The 17,506-nt window shown below is 31.0% G+C and overlaps 1 protein-coding gene across 1 annotated transcript in view; it reads right to left on the minus strand.

Moving 5' to 3' along the window:
* Positions 1-4,633: 4,633 nt before the first annotated feature.
* Positions 4,634-17,506, minus strand: part of LOC139523655 (kinesin-like protein KIF16B) — a 42,454-nt gene continuing 29,581 nt past the window's right edge. The window contains exons 24-36 of the mRNA XM_071317840.1: positions 17,251-17,298; positions 16,786-16,878; positions 16,139-16,300; positions 14,538-15,349; positions 14,069-14,141; positions 13,365-13,510; positions 12,658-12,840; positions 11,855-11,903; positions 11,425-11,472; positions 9,571-9,693; positions 6,982-7,071; positions 6,533-6,613; positions 4,634-4,918 (exon numbers count right to left, since the gene is read on the minus strand). Coding sequence (XP_071173941.1) covers positions 4,763-4,918; positions 6,533-6,613; positions 6,982-7,071; positions 9,571-9,693; positions 11,425-11,472; positions 11,855-11,903; positions 12,658-12,840; positions 13,365-13,510; positions 14,069-14,141; positions 14,538-15,349; positions 16,139-16,300; positions 16,786-16,878; positions 17,251-17,298 — 2,064 coding nt within the window. The 3' untranslated portion in view covers positions 4,634-4,762. The remainder of the gene's footprint in view (positions 4,919-6,532; positions 6,614-6,981; positions 7,072-9,570; positions 9,694-11,424; positions 11,473-11,854; positions 11,904-12,657; positions 12,841-13,364; positions 13,511-14,068; positions 14,142-14,537; positions 15,350-16,138; positions 16,301-16,785; positions 16,879-17,250; positions 17,299-17,506) is intronic.

A 17,506-nucleotide genomic window follows, 5' to 3' on the forward strand; every position in this document is an offset into this window, starting at 1 on the left:
ATTGGCTATTTTTAAAGTTGATTAACTATTCAGATTATGTAAATTACATTTTACGAGCATTTTACACGTGCAGTTGAATTATTTTTTAAAATAATACTAATACATGTATCAATGAAAACAATGGCAATCGTATCCCTCAGAGCAATCGCTCTTTGATTATTGATTAATTTTTCATTGCTTAACGTCCTTCTGGATTTTGAAAGAGCTGCCATCTTGTTGTTATAAAAACAGGATGTTTCCTATTTCTAAAGGAAATACACTTTCAGATGCAAATTTTGAAATCTTTTTCAGTTCGTTGTTTAGAAACAGATGGTTTGCACTAAAAAAAAATTATGACTAATGGATATACACTTGTGAGACTTCTTCCTCATTCAAATGTACCATCTCCTTCTTATAAACGACCACAGAATTGAAATTAATTTACTATCTATCAAATATAACACCAACTCTGTCCAAACCAAATTGGTTTTTCTAAATACCAAAATTAAAACAGTCACACTAGTAAAACATATTACTTCCACTTTCATGGGCAGCACCTGCCTCGTATAAATGAAAATATAAATCAAAAGTTGTCAGTCAGAAATGACTGATAGAATGGAGATATTTGGAGCTTGAATTTTTGCAGACAGACATTTTAAACTTGTTAGTGATGCACCATCTGGTAGTTACAAAGTTAAGGTTCTGAACTTAACACCAATTTGCAAATCAAATTTGTTAATGGGTGGCATAACTAGAAAAAAGAGTTGTGAACAAATAGCAGAGGGACATTCAAACTCACAAGTCAAACTGACAATGTCATGGCTAAAAATGAAAAAGACCCAATAGCCAAACAATAGCATACAAAACAGCAAAGAAAACCAAAGACTGAGCAAAATGAACCCCAATAAAAACCTGGGGTGACCTAGAAAGTTTATACCTTATCTCATACCATGACAGCCTCTAGCATCTACCTTCTCAGCAAAATAATCCAATCAAAAACTGTGAAAAAGCTGGTTTGGAAAGTGCTGCATCTAGACAATAAGGGCTTTCTATGAGACAAATAATAAGTTTAAATCATCAATTTATTGTTTGTTATAAATTTCAATAAATAAGCCATATGTTTATACAAATTGCCATTTTAAAATCTGAAAATATAAAAAACTTTAAATAGATATAAATGAAATTGAAGAAATTATTAGGAAATAGTTGACCGAAATTTCAACATAGTTAATGGTTTGGATGTGACTTTAAACCATTATTATTTAACCTATAAAACATGTTTATTTTTCAAAATTTCTTGATCATGTACTCTCCTTACATGACATTTTTTTGGGGATGTGTATTGCCAAATACGCTCTAAGAAATTATCTTTACATAGGGAAAAACTTAATAATTCAAATTTGATATGTCCAAAATATCTCAATTGGCCAAAGGAACAATTAGTTCAATTTTGTTTCCAACAAAAAGCATTTTAATTACTGTATCATATGTTTAAGGTGGTACCTAACACTACAGGGAGATAACTCTGTAAAGTCAGCTAAACGTTTTAATTACATTATGCTGTAAAAGGATTATTAAGCTTCTCAATAATCAAAATTGGTGTTTGTCAAATTGCTATATAACCAGTGTAATTTTTCTGGCAAAACGGTTGGTTCAAAATTTTTGAAATTTTTATATTTTTGTTAAAGGGACAAAGTAAATACTTTGACAAAATTTCATGAAAATTAAACGAGCCAAATTAATTTTAGTGAAAGTGTTGGGTACCACCTTAATACAAAGAAGAGGAAATAATTAATGTTATTTTGTGAGATTCTTGTAAATGGTTAGGTGTATTACACAGATAAAATGTTTTTTTTATATTTTCATTGATAATAAACAATGTAAAAGGGACTTTAAAATCTTTAACATCTATAATAAAAATATACATTTTGTAAAAATATATCTATATATATACAGTGCATATGCATTAAAGACTATCACAAAAATGTAACAAGTAATCTTGCATTCCTATAACAAGTGCAATGAACACAATACCAGACTAGAACACAACATACAACATGCATCTATCACTCAATGAATTTACATCTATAAATATATTTAGATAAAAACTGTCATGAATAATAAATAGTGATAGTCAGCAAGAAAACAAATAAACATAAGAAAGCTGGAATGTGCCTTAAACAAATAGCAGGAACATGATAACCCAACTTTACTGTACCATTTATGAGTGATTGTTAATGGAATATGTATGGTTATTGCTTGCCTCTAATTATGAACCAAGCTGTGACTGAAAACAGTAGAATCACTGATACATTTTAAAGATAAAAGTAGACTAGAAAGATGAAGCAAAGTTTTTGGGACAAAATGTGTCATCTGCTGCAGCCATTCATTCAAAAGCATTACATATCTTCAGCAGACTATATCTAATTAAGCAAACAAGGTGCAATACTTTCTGCCATTGATCCAGGAATTTGGAATATTATATTCCATCCAGCTAGTGAGTCGTAAAAATTTGAACAGATCTATACTATAAAATACATAAATGTATATTTTCAAATCAATTAGGGGCATACGCCCTCACCACTGACTTATTTGGGAATTTAAGTTCTGCTTACAGATTATTGTGTGAGCCATTGTAAAAACCAAATAAGATACAATCCAAATTAATTTTAAAAGGAAATATGATTCTTGTAGACAATTTCATGGAAGCCTGTTGGATTCCATTGATTATATTTAAAAAGTGTATTAGCATTATTAGGTCCCTTTCAATAACAGTGTTTTCCATTCGGCATTTAAGCTGGGTGTGCCGACCACCTTCTTTTGAAAGCCGACCACCTTTCGATTTTAGGAGGTGGTCGGCTTTTTTTTCAAATTTCGGATTTTTTTCGGTTCCGTACCGTTAAAATTTGAATACTCATCGCGCCTCGCTGATTTGTTTTCATTGACAAAGATGGCGTCCAATCGTCAAATTTCAATGTTTTCATTTATCAATCGGGGTACAAGAAAAGCAGATGACGATGATGATAAGGAAAATACTACACCAAATAAGTTAAATAAAATTGATAGTAATGTTGAAGTTGTGGAAATTGAACAAAAATCAACCAAACAACGGAAAAGACACGCAAGTGAAGACAAATATGAGCAAGACTTCAAATGACTAATAGTCACATAGGAAGGATACTACTGTTCTATGGGCCAAAAATACGGCACAAAAGCAAGAAACAGGACATAAAATTGTAAATGAAAGAAGAGAGAAAAGAGATAAATTGTTGAAAAAATCAAATCAAAGAATATTTGACAATTAATATGACTACCATGACTACATCTATTTATGTTTGTTCAACTCCATTAAATGTGAATATTATACTAATCTTTATTTTTGTGACCCCACGTGCACCCACAGTAAATAAAAAAAAAAACGGGTGGACATTTAAAAAAAACCCACCCGGTTGCAAGTGATTTTTTTAAAACACCCACCTTCCCTTAGTGAAAAAAGGAAAACACTGAATAATATGTAGAGAGTTCATTTTAAGCTTAATTAAAGACCAAGAGAACCTTACTATAAATCCAACATTTCATATTCTTTATAAAAACAGCTCTTCCCAATAAAGGGTAAAAATTTTACAATAGAAACAGAAAATTATCATCATTACTTATTACCTCTTCTGTGATGTGGAAAACAAAATGTATTATCTCTTGTTAAATTATATTATAGCAAGAAGCCTGTTTTGCTGGGGAAATAAATAAATATCTCATATTCATGATAGAAAATATTTATAGATTATCGTTGGTCATCTCAAAGTGATTGATCTCGCTTGAGCCAGTATGGCAAAAGTGACAAAAGCAATTGATGTGGGATGACCAATGATAATCTGTTTATTGCTATTTCACCTATGAAGGCGTTGTTTATTTCAGTGGCAAAGGCACATGCATTCTTATTTTCTAGCGATAAATTTTCATATCACTCTACTGTGCTGAGAAAGGAAATTATCAGTTAATAAGATCAAAGGAAAATTTTGAAATATAGCGATAAATATGATTAACAATTTGGATGTGTTGGAGATATGAGATCTTTTTAGATTTTATCACATGATACAATAATAAATGTACAACTTTAAAAATAATGTTCAACCAAACTTCCTGCACCTATGACTGAATATAGCACTATCATTACTCATTCCAAATTCTAATATATCCTTGTAAACAACGAGTATTGTTATAAAATTAATGTTCAACCTTCACCTATTATTTGGCAAACTTACAATTGAATATAGCACTATTATTTCTCTTTTCTAAATTTCATACTAATGAGTATCGTTCATTTAAAAATAAAAATAAGAACAAAAGCAACTGTGAAAAGAACAGACTGCACTAATATCATAATACAACTACTAATTCTCTTCATATAAAATGTTGAACTGATCACATCCTAAAAGGGATAACATCTGTTTACATAATAGCAATAAATATACAAGAATAAACATAAATCTCACAGCCTTATTTTGTGAACACAAATATCATACATAACACTTCTTAATGTTATATATTCTATGGCACTAGAATATCTAAGAAAAATCCCTCAATATAACATTTAAAATAAAAAAAAGTTTCTAACTAATGATTCAATATTTGAAATGTTTTTTTGAGATTCAGGAATTTTAATAAAATTACATTGATCTTTTAACATTTTTGTGACGAAGCTAATGGATTTCAAACACAATTTGTAATTTGAGATTCCTTGGTTACATTATGCTGATTACAACCTTTTGTCCTCTCTTTTTTATCATGATGTGCTGTGTTTAGATGTCTCAAATATTCCTCTTTTGAAGAAGGGATCAAAATCACATAATATCTGTTTACTGAGATACAAGTTCTTGGATGGATGTAATGGACAATCTGGAGTTCTCATTAAAATAGTCACAGCATTCTTTAAATAGACCTGTAGGTAAAATATAAACTGTCATTAAATTACAATCCAAGTAAACATACAAATTTAGTTGAATGAAATAACCATAACTGATAATACTTCCACCAGCCTAGCAATATTAATCCATATAATTTTGGCCAACTGTGCAAGGGCTTTATAGCCAGTGCATACATGTTTTTCAGACCCTCTTCCGTCCCTCCCGTTAAAATTTGAAATCTTCCGCTTTTGAAAATGTCAACTTCGTCAAATTTTCAATACACATTTTTGTTTACAAAATCGATAGGGACAGAGAAAAAGTCCAAGAAACTCGAAATTGATATGGGAAGAGTCAGAGAAAAACGGAAATTTCCTGTTGTGTCAAAACATAACATGAGGTCATAAAATAGGTAAAATCAGCCTGAGGTGTTTAGGATTATACAGCAATAAATTAAAGATAATAGACAATTACTAGGTGACAACTAGCTAGTTTAAGACACAAGCCTGGTTGATTAAAAGTGAAATACTGACAAAGGATTAAATTGACTAATTGTACAAGTTGTATAAACAACGATGTAATTCACTATGTGATGCTGTTGAAAACATGGAACATTTACTGAACATAAAAGACAAATGAAATCAACTCAAATATGATATTTATGGCTAATTTTCTATCCAAGCCAATGGAATACCTATATAAGTATAGTTGTCTTGGACTATTCTTAAATTTTAGAATTTGACAAAATGCAAACTGTTTATCACCAAATCCCAACAGCAAATAAAAGAAGACCAAGTATCTAGCCCAATTTAACTCTGTCTTTAGATTTGAATTTAAATGGTGCAGATCCAGTACCAAGGGTCAAGACCATGCTTACTACACTTCATGCAAAGCTGACTATGATAGCCCTAATGACTTGACCAAACTTATGAAGACAGCTAACAACCAGCAGGCCTACATATCTATCAATTTAACACCTTCTGTTACAAGCATGTTCAGTTGTGGTACCAAAGTTGACAATTTAGCTTTATCAGAGATACTTTTTTGCCAACTATGTATGATAGCTGATCACTTTATCTTGAGTTATACATAATGAATAAATTTTTGAAAACCCCTTATCTTCTATTTTTATCAAGTAAAAATGGATATGCAGGTGTTGAAAGGTATGGAACTATTATTCCTTTAACCAAAAAAAGGGAGATATGCAGTTTAAACACACACAAAAAAAAAACATTGCGTACGTCGATAAAAGGTCGATAATAAATCTCCAGTTATGAGACCCAAACTCCAGCTGAAAATTTTCAAATCTCCAGTTGTGGCTTGACAACTCTGTCACATATATGCCAGTGAAGGTTGCTAAAAACTTCCATCGTTTAATTCATCATTCTGCCTTGAAAGAAGGTCTGTGAAGGACCAAAACTGGTCAGATTATAATCCACTACCAAGCTCTGTTTATGTGTTTTAGCATCACCCACTTTTTATAAATCCCATGTTGGTGTGATCTATTCTAAAGTCCAATTATTTTTGTTACTAATAATTCATGTTATCCTTTCATGTTAAATTAAATACCATTCACTGCTTGTTATAAAAAAAATCTAGATTAAATCTTGAATGATGGATATATTTGATTTTAGTAGTTTCATTTAAAATACCTCTAATTGCAGTTGTCTATCCATAGCTATTTTCTCTTGTTTTCTGAGCAGTTTTCTTGGTGGAAAAACAAGACCTCCAATCTAAAAGAAAAGTCCTCAATTAAACTTGTAACATTTTTGGTCAACCTATTTGACATTTGACTCAGAAGAAACAAACAATGTTTGTTAGAAAAAGATGTATTTCTTTCGTTGTAACACATAGAGGTTTAGGGCTGTTTTTGTAAAAATCAGGCTTTTATTAGATGTGTATTTTCATTTTCCTTGTATTGTATGGTTGCTATCTTTCATTCATCTCTTAGCCTTTTCACTTTAACTTTGGCCATGTTGATCTAGTGACAAGGTCATCAGTTTCAATATAAGGAAGCATACAAGAGCCATTGAAAATATTTAACAAGCAAATAATAGAAAGAAATTGCTTACTAGGTGAGCTAAGAGGGGAAAGAACATACCTGTAGGTAATGTTTTTTCCATTCCTGATGCAGATCTCTAAATCGACTGTATCTTCTGTATATCGTCCACCTTTCCTCTCCTACTGCTATCTGTAGAAATTAAATTCATTATTCTAAATGCTTGACAAATTCATTCATTTTGCTGTAATGAATAATTCCAGTTCTGTATTTAAACAAGAATGTATCCATAGTTTTGCCATTAACTCTAGAAAGATCATATCATAGGGGACATGTGTACTAAGTTTCAAGTTGACTGGACTTCAACTTCTTTAAAAACTGCCTTGACCAAAAACTTAAACCAAAACTTTCACCTAAAGTGGGACAGACAGAGAAATGGAAGAACGAACAAATGAACAAATGGACGAATGAACTGATGCACAGAGAAAAAACATAATACCCCTTAGCTGGGCATAAAAATTCTATGATCTTCAATTATTGCATACAAATTTTACTTGCATACAATTACAACTTGATTAATTTCTTTTATCTTCAATTATGAATTGATTAATTTCTTTCATCTTCAATTATGAATTGATTAATTTCTTTCATCTTCAATTATGAATTGAATAATTTCTTTCATCTTTAATTATGAATTGATTAATTTCTTTCATCTTTAATCATGAACTGATAAATTCCTGTAATCAATACTAATTAAGGAATTGTTTTATTTTACAATCTTTTAATCTTACAGAAAGGAAGTTACAAAAGTGAGAAGATTTTGGTACAAACACACGCCCAACCCAAGCTAACTCTAATTTTGAGTAAATTGTAAAGATATATAAACAGAACCATATTTTGGGGAAAGATATTCAAACCACTGAACTAGTCCTCTAACCAACATACTACCAATACATAATCTATTACAATAATGGAATACTCTACTGTTCTTTACTATGCTCAGCAGCTCAAGACCTTACTCACAGCACATGACCAAGCAGTTACTCAACTCAGCTTCTTAGATGGTAAACTCAAACAACTAGATCACTACTTGTTTACAGCAGACATCAATGGTAGTCATGGATACAGTAAACATCTTCTGACTCAGAAGTCAACTATAATTGGTATCCGTAAAATGTACAACCAATATAGAGAGAAGAAATGGTACCAAGTTAAAGAGTTATCTACCCTGATCATGAAGTCAGACAACGCCACTCCTACATCTACTGATAGTTCACCAGAGGGTTCACCAAGACCATCACAACAAGACAATGACAATACTGTACAGTCATTGACAGAAGATTTTGGTATATTCTCAAGAAACTGTTAAATTTATTGTGCCTTGCAACACCTGTATTGTTATCTAGTGCTTTGTACTGTGACTTGTCTTTGTATTGTTATATAAAACTAGTGCTTTGTACTGTGACTTGTTAAATAGTTGACATTGTCGTTTTCCTATATAAAAACATTATTATTTAAAGTTGAAATTTTCTTAGTCTGCAAGAAATTATAAGGAGGTAGAATGGCTTCACTTGGGGTTATTGTTACAATACTAAACAAGAGTGCACAAGCTGAAATATCTTGTGATCTATACTCACCATATGGATTTTATGTTGATAGTCAAATATATAAAGCTTTACTACAGGTATCACAACAACTTAACATGATTAAAGAACATGAAGACAAGGTCAGATAAACCAAACAAGAAATACAAGTACACCTTACAATCATTTTATACACCAAATACATAGTTGACATATTGCTTATACTTTCAGAGAAATAGACCTAACCAGGATAACTAAACAGTAAACATTGACCAATGAACAATGAAAATGAGGTCAAGGTCAGATGAACCATACCAGACAGACATGTATAGCTTACAATCCATCCATACATCAAATATAGTTGACCCCAATGTTTATAGGTTAAGAAAAACACATAAACTCAACACTGAGCAATGAATCCACAGGTCAAAGTCGAATTAAACCTGCAAGACTGACATGTTCGTCATTAAATATTTCCATACACCAAATATAGTTGACCTAATGCATAAAGCATAAGAAAAACAGACCAAAACACAAAAACTTAATCATAACCACTGAACTATGAAAATGAGGTTAGGTCAGATGACACCTGCCAGTTGGACATGTACAACTTGCCAATCCTTCCATACACCAAATATACTAAACCTATTGCTATAGTATCTGAGATATGGACTTGACCACCAAAAATTTACATTGTTAAATGATCCATGAATTGCTTTGTATTGTGTATTGTTAATTATTTGACGCTGTTAGATTGTCATATGAATAAAAATAATGAAAATATTATTGTTCTTAGTTGAAAAATTTAATAGCCTGCAAAATAAGCTTCACATGAAATAATGTGTCCATAGTACACTGATGCCCCACTCACATTCTCATTTTCTATGTCCGATGGAACATGCAAACCAACAGACACACAGACCAATAAAACATGTCACTAAGTGTGTCAACAAAAACCTAGTATACATTTTAATTCGATATTGAATCATTGATTAATATTGCTAAAAGTCAACTGAAACTCTGACATAAATGTCTAAATATGAAAACATTGCTGTTAAACCTTTCTCAAAACTGAAAACAATTGCTCAGAGTTGTCATGGCAATTTACCTGCACTTCATATGCATAATGTTCATCAGATCCATAACCTTGTAACCTGTATGCTGGTATAGTTATACTCAGTGCTGGAATGTCACCCATCTGGGAACCAGATAATGATATGTTAGATCCACTCTGTAAGAAAATAAATGAATAAAGTTACATTTCATTGATGTTACCATTAGTTACACAGTTACATGTAAATTGAATTATTCCAGTCTTTTGTTCAAACAAACATGATCAAATGTGGAGCTTTTACCCATAAATGCAATGTGAATAAAATGCAGAAACAACAAGGATTTTTGTTTGACTTGGCAGGATATTGATCCAGGTGCATTCTACCTGAGACCACTTTGGAAGTTTTTCAATTTTGTTACATACATAATATTTATGAAGACAATATATTTTACAAGATGTCAACATATAGTAATCAAAGAGCAGATTGCTCTGAGGGATACGATTGCCATTGTTTCATTGACACATGTATGCATGTAGCTGGATAATGTTATTTTCAAAACTAATTCAAATGACAAACAGACATGTAAAATAGTTACAAAATAGCCTAACCCGGATAAAAGTGTATGAACAATGTAATTAGGTCTATTGAGTTTTATTTTTGTACTATCAATACCAAGTTTACTTTCCACAGCAGTCACTGACTGACTCAGAGTGAGAGATGTCAGAGAAGGTATTTTATTTCACTCATTGGTTATTATATTTTATTAAGTGTCTGTTAGCGATGCGCCGATGTATAGTCATCAATGTGCTGATGGGTCGTCGTATGATGTAGATGTAGATTTCAATTCGTATCTTATCACCTTTTTCCCTACGTTAATTCTAGGAGGAACCCCATTCCTAACTCTTTAAATATTTAATTTCCTTTGGGTCAGTCATTATGGCTCCTTTCCGTACACATTTATCGGTTTAAATTGCATTCGTTTTTAATATAATACGACGTTTATTGACAGAACGAGCTAATACTCGACGTCTTGTTTATATTCACAATTCACGGAAGTTACTGCCGGAAGGGAGACAACTCGAAACGATAATATGGAAGACTCCATTTCGCCTGAAGGGGTGTTCTACGATGTGGAATATATTTATTTTAATCTAAATGATGCATATGATTTAAAATTATGCAACAACAATAACCCTTAATAGCAGACATACATAGGAAAGATCCCATGAGTTATAAATTAATTAATTGAGTAGGGAATCCAGAGCAACCATTCAATCTAAAACCCCTTAAAGTCAAGAAAACTATACGCATGCGCATAATTTCCAAATCAAACCCTGGGAAGATATATTAAATGCTTATTAAACGACCTAGATGGTTCTCAATTTCTTTATGGAAGTAAAATCTCAAATATCAGTTTCATAACGGTAACATATAAGAAAAACTCCACTTCAGTTCCTATATGACAGAAATAGATTTATCGGTATTCAGAGAACTCTCGCATTTTATCAAAACTGGGAATTCCCTCTGACGTGTTTCTAAATTTATAACTACATTAAATATAAATACTGCTTAATTCTGATTTTCCGTGTTGTTAAAAACACGCGTCAAGGGAATTATCAAACATGAAGATTATGAAAAGAACATTATAGGAAAGTTGATTAAGTTCAATCCCTTTGTTTGTTTTTAACTTTTAAAGCAAGACAATCATAAGAATCTGAGATGTTTCTTAATGTTTAGAATAAAACGATTGACGTGAGGGAAATTGCTCTGAGCCACCGGTATAAGTCTACAGATTGCTTGAAAGCAATCGTATCCCAAAAATTAAGATAATGTTTATGTTAAATGAGCAGATAATTATAATATGAGGTATAAAACTGATTCCACAAAAATCTCCAAACAACACTTACAAATCTGCTTCGTAGACTAAGTTGTGACTGCTTTCCAGTATCAGGAGACTGAAATAAACAGAAACATTTTAAAATTAACAAGTGACATATTACTGATGCTTTTGAACTATATAGAACCATCTAACATTTATTTGTTTTGAAAATGGGCAATTTCAAAGCAAAATGATTCAATGCAGGTAAATAAATTCATCACTAAAATTTAACTGCTGTGTACCTCCAAATTAACCAATAAATGATTGATTTTATTTTAGAAGAGATTTAAAGTTCCAGTTGAGAAAATTTGACAGAGAACAATGGCTGTTGTATTTATTCAACGGAACAGTTCACTTTGCAAAAATTTAAATCACAGGTAAAGACCATCTGATTATGGGATAAGTTTTTATATTCGTTCTCAATAACATATTTTGACTGTTTAAGGTTAAATACTCACTGTGACATAAGGGTTAGACTTTGATGGCATCAAACTTTTCGAAGATGTGCTACAACAGAAAGAAGAAAATAATGAATCAGAGAATTTCTTTAAATAGTTTCTGAATAAGAAAATAAACATATATTTCAGTCTTAAAAAATGTTTTTCCAGATACAATTGAAGAGGTTAAAATATGACATTGGCTTGTTAACACTAGCAAATCATCTACTGTACTTCATTAAAATATATCTGCCTGCTCTTCAATTTGAAAAACTAATTAAACTGCTGTTATTTAACAAATCATCATTACTATTTAACAATCCAGTATCACTGTTGTACATGTTAGATATTTTATTTCAATGAATAAAGCAATTTTATATAATCTTTAAGCCAGTCCTCTGCGTGAGAATAATTTCACAATCATAGTACTAATAAATTTAAATAAGTAACTAATTTGACATAAACCTGTTTTTTATTAATATTTCTTGACCAAAACCAATAAAAAATCGGTATACCGGCGCAGGACGTTTGCGCTTTTTTATTTTTGGACACTTATAATTCCAAATAGCAAATATTTGTAACAAATGAATTACAAATCATCTTACTGAAAACAGTCATTTTTGAGCTTCAGCGCTCTAAATACATATTTTCCTAAGTTGCAAAGGTCTTTTACATTAGTAGTGCTTAATAATTGTAAAGTTTATAAACAGATGGCTCACACCAATAATATAACACTTAATAATCAGTATTCTCCAAAGATACTTTTTGAGGTTATGAGGTCACATGCTAATTACAAATCTACAAGACAATAACAATAGGTTTACCTGGGGTTTTCATATTTGTCTTTAAGTTGTTTTAATTCTCTATTGTGCATGTCTTTAATTTTCTGAATTTCAGCAGCTCTGTCAATCCTTTCTTTCTCCTTTTCTTTTTTCCGAAAGTTTTCTCTCAGGATTTTTTCTTCAAACATTCTTCTTTTTACTTCTTGTTCTACCAAAGTATTTATTCTGAAAGGAAAAAACATGTGGTAATAAACAGTGCCAAAAATTTTAAAAACTATTTGAGAATGGGAAAGTTAATGTACTCTGAACATCTGAAAAACTTAATATGTATTTACTAGGAATCAATCTCAAATATAAAGATGGAAATAATTGTAAATTATAGTACCACATATTTCGTTTTTATTTACTCCTCAGTTTGTTATACACTAGAGCAAACCAGTTTGTACATTAGTTTTTAGACCAGTATCCTTTCAATTAAATCTGGGAAATAAAAGGGAAATAATCTGTATTTAATTGAAATTTTAAAATCAACTTTGGGTCTAGTTATGAGTTTTAAAAAAAGACTTTTACTAGGTATGATTCAAACAAGTCTTACATCCTCTAAAATGTACAATGCTTTTATATAGTTGAAGCTACTGGCACCTCCAAATAAGCCTCCCTACATGTCTGGCATTCTGCCACTTTCTTCACAGGTGAGACAAAAGTCCTAATGTCATCTCATTTACCTTGACATATATAGATTTACATACCTTTGTTGATGTTCTAATTCTTTCAGTTTTAATCTTTCAAATTCTATTTTATCAAGTTCACTGTTTCTTTGTTCATCATATTTTTTCTGTATTTCATCCAATTCTTGCTTTGTAACTTCATAAGACCTTCTCATTTCTTCAAACTCCTATAATAAATAGATCATACAATTAAACTCTAGTTAACTTTAGGACTTATTCATGACCATTTTAGCTACAAGGTGATGTAGAGTTTGAAATATTGTACAGACGATTGTCGTTTGGTGAAGACAGTATGTTAATGTGTAGATGTCTTTTGTTTTTATTGTGTTGTTTGCTTGATGTATATCAAACATTTACTTTTATTCTTGTTTTGAAACAAGAATGTGTCTAAAGTACATGAATGCCCCACACACACTCTATCATTTTTATGTTCAGTGGACCGTGAAAATGGGGTCAAAACTCTAGTTTGGCAATATTAGAAAGATCATATCATGGGGAAAATGTGTACTTAATTTCAAGTTGATTACACTCCTTCAAAAACTACCATAACCAAAAACTTTAACCTGATGTGGGACAGACAGCATCACAAAACTGCAGAAAAAAAAATTACTAAGCAAATGAGCTCACATGTTTAGGCACAAGTAAAAATGATGATATTTGGTATGACAAACAGCAATAACATAGTAACATCTTCCCCTTTTTAATGTTTTATTAAGCTTACTTACCTGAATTTTCTTGTCATTATCTGATACCCCTACTTCATCAAGCTGACAAAGTTCTTGATGTTTCTTATTCATCCTGTAAAGACAAAAAAAAATTGAAACAATATAAAATATCAAAAATGTACATTAAAGATGACAATTTTGAATTTTCACCAAAAATACAAGTTTTTATTCTCTTGTTTATCAAAACTGATGTTTAAACAACTCAAAAGTGAAAAGAAAAACATTTTCTGAAAACATGGAATATCAAAACTTTCTTTTAAAAAAACTATCATTAAGATAAATTAAATTAGAAAAACATGTCATGTAATTTCATACAGTCAACACATTCCTGGAATTTAGGACTTCCAAATATTTTCACTGTATTTCTGATATTTGTTTTATCACGGCATGTTCTGTGTATGGACAGCAGCAGTAGCCTCTGTCAGATTGATGACTGCTTAAAACTCATTGCTCTATAAAACGAACTTACATGTCTTTATCTTTCTGAATACCCAATATCTCTGTATTACAGTAGTCTTCAATCTGCTGTAACATGGATTTCATATCACTCACTTCAACATCTTCCTCTTCATCAAGGCACAAAAGAGTTTTACTAAGGGTAGATAACTCATCTTTTATTTCTTTTCCAGCGACTTCAAACTGTGATTTAGTTTCTTCTTCCTCACTATCAGCTTCATCTAATGTTTTTCTTACACTTTTTAATGTGTTTTCATAACTATGTAATTCATCAGATTTTTCTGACATTTCTTGAAGTAAATTTGTCAATTCTACATCCCCACTTTCAATAATGTGTTGTCTCTTTTTCAGCAAATTTGACATTTCTGTGTTTTTTGTCTCTTCCCATTTCTCCATCTCTCTTTCTACTTGTTCTAAAACATTTTTCTCTTTCTCAGAAAGTCTTTTTTCTTCATCTTTCAATAACGTTTTTGCTTCCAGAATACTTGCTTGCTTTATTTCAAGACTTTTTCTCTCTTTTTCACTAAGTTTATCTACTCTACTGAGTAAATGTGAAATAACTTGTTCATTGTCTTCAATATCTCTCCATGCTTCTTCCACTTTTAAATTTTCTTGTGTAACATTTTCCAATTCTTGATTCCATTTTGTTTTATGAGTCAGTTCTATCTCCTCTTGTATTGATTTAAGTTCTTTTTCTGCATTATCAAACTCTTCAAGTTGTTGGGCGAGATGAGGATTATCATGGGCAAGAGTGTCCCTTCTTTCCTGAACCTTATTCTGAAGTTCATCAAGTTCTTCTTCATTCATTTCAATTTGGTAATAAAGCTAAAAAAGTTAAAAATTCATATCAATAGAAAGAATACTTGTTTGTATTTTGAATATAAAAAAGACATACCACATCTTCTTTTTTATATACCACAGTTTTCTCTGGTTTTTTATTTCAAAATTTTACATCAAATCTCCAGTGATGAAATTATAACTGTAAATGATCATAACCTGACAACAGCATAAATCTATATTCAAAATAGGTTATAGGAATTGGTGAATAACATTCTTGGTTATATTTTCAAACGCGTACATCAAAACCTTGTGACAGACTAACAACTTCCTGAATTCAACCAATAGACAACTTTCGAGTTCGATGCATTTCTGTCAAAAACTTTGGTTTTAGCAAACATCATTCGTGCCTTAAGGGGCATTGTCACTTCAGTTCCAATATTGAGCGAGTGTTTGGAAAACTATAAAGCTATATTGCACGAATTATTCTGCAAATTGAATTATCATAATTGTCTTTCAGCACTGCTGTTATTAAGGAATAGGGATTAAGTACCTACAGAACAAATATTATTTCTAGTTTATCCTGTACAATAACAATCACTTAAGACGCTTGATGAATGTTTATAGTGCAGGGATACAGGCGATCCTCTCGATCTGGTAAATGACGTCATAAAGGCATGCATGATTGACAAGTTTTCTCCGGTGATGGACAAACTGGAAAGTGGTCTATTGTGTGACATTTTTTTCATTTTGGGATACAGACTTTGTAATTACACATATTCTTTTAGATTCTGAAAAAACACTTAGTAAATATTTTCCCCAATATATAACACTTACCTGTTGTTGTTCTGTTTTAACACTGTCTCTTTTATCCTTTATTTGTTTCAATTTATCTGAGTATGTTTTTTCTAATGTCTGTAGATTTTCATTCAGTTCTTTCACCTCATCTTTCACTATTGACTTCTTTTCCTCAAAATCATGCTGTAAATCTTCTATTTCCTTATAAAAGCATAGATAGATATAAAGCAAAAAAATATATACTTGTGTCCAGCTTAATGGCAAAAAATAGGATAGGTTCATTTGTGGATCCAGAAATTTTCATAAGTGGGGGCTCATTGTCTGCCCCCTCTAATCATGCTTCAGTGATTCCCTATCTCAATCCATAATTTTCCCACTAAATCCCCTCTACATCCCCGTCTGATGTCTGCGGTAAATGGATTTTTTTTTTTTAAATATTTTACAGACTTTATACGAATATGTACTCTGAGCATAACCAAAAATTTCATAATATATAGATGTCAGGGAATATTAAAAGGGTCGTTTATTTTTCAACTCATTAAAAAAAAAAAATTGCAGTATTAATTCTGGAGATTTGAAACATTGCTATAAGGAGGACCAAAACAATTACATTATTAAACTTGTAAGTTGTACATGTAAAGCAGTTTTAGAGTCCTAACTTTTTTAGAATCTAAAAAAACTCTTACCATTTGAAGTTGTTCTTTTGCCAATCTTGTTTCCTCATCTATATCTTTCTCTCTTGTCTCAAGATCTCTTAGTTCTTCATCAATTTGGAACATCTACAATTTAAAGTACATATTTATCTGTCCCAGTTTTTTACAGGCTCAAGCAGCAACCCCGACAAACCTTCTCAAATAAAAACTGTAATATTGAGAGAAAAAAATGTCAACCATTGTCTTTTGATTGAGTTTTGCTTATTATACGTATGTATGAAATTCTTTATATAATGTTTGCTTTCTAAATAATACATTAGCAATTCAATTATACCTTCCATCTGGTAAACTTCCACGGATATAATAAATATATGGAGCATTTTAACAAATATTTGTTGAGTGAAAATGTTTTTTTCCTAAACCCTCAAATATTGGTACACACACAAGTAATTGAATCCGCAGTATTCAAAATATATATTGTTTAAGAGCCAAACTTACCTTTTCCCTGTGACTATTACTCGGCTGTTCATCTATCTGTTGTCTTAACTGAAAATAATAATAGAGAAAAGTAAGACTGTTTTATGAACTATTTGCTTACTTCTTTAAATTAATTTATTTTGGATGTATCGCGTCTTCTGATTGGCTGAAAGTTTTTATCAGCTCAATTTTGTCATGTGACCCCGACTTCATCAATGTTTTTATATGATTTACTTATCAAAAATGGAATTTAAAAGAGAATGACTGTAATATGTTT

Source organism: Mytilus edulis, chromosome 1 (genome assembly GCF_963676685.1).
Source record: "Mytilus edulis chromosome 1, xbMytEdul2.2, whole genome shotgun sequence".
Lineage (NCBI taxonomy): Eukaryota > Metazoa > Mollusca > Bivalvia > Mytilida > Mytilidae > Mytilus > Mytilus edulis.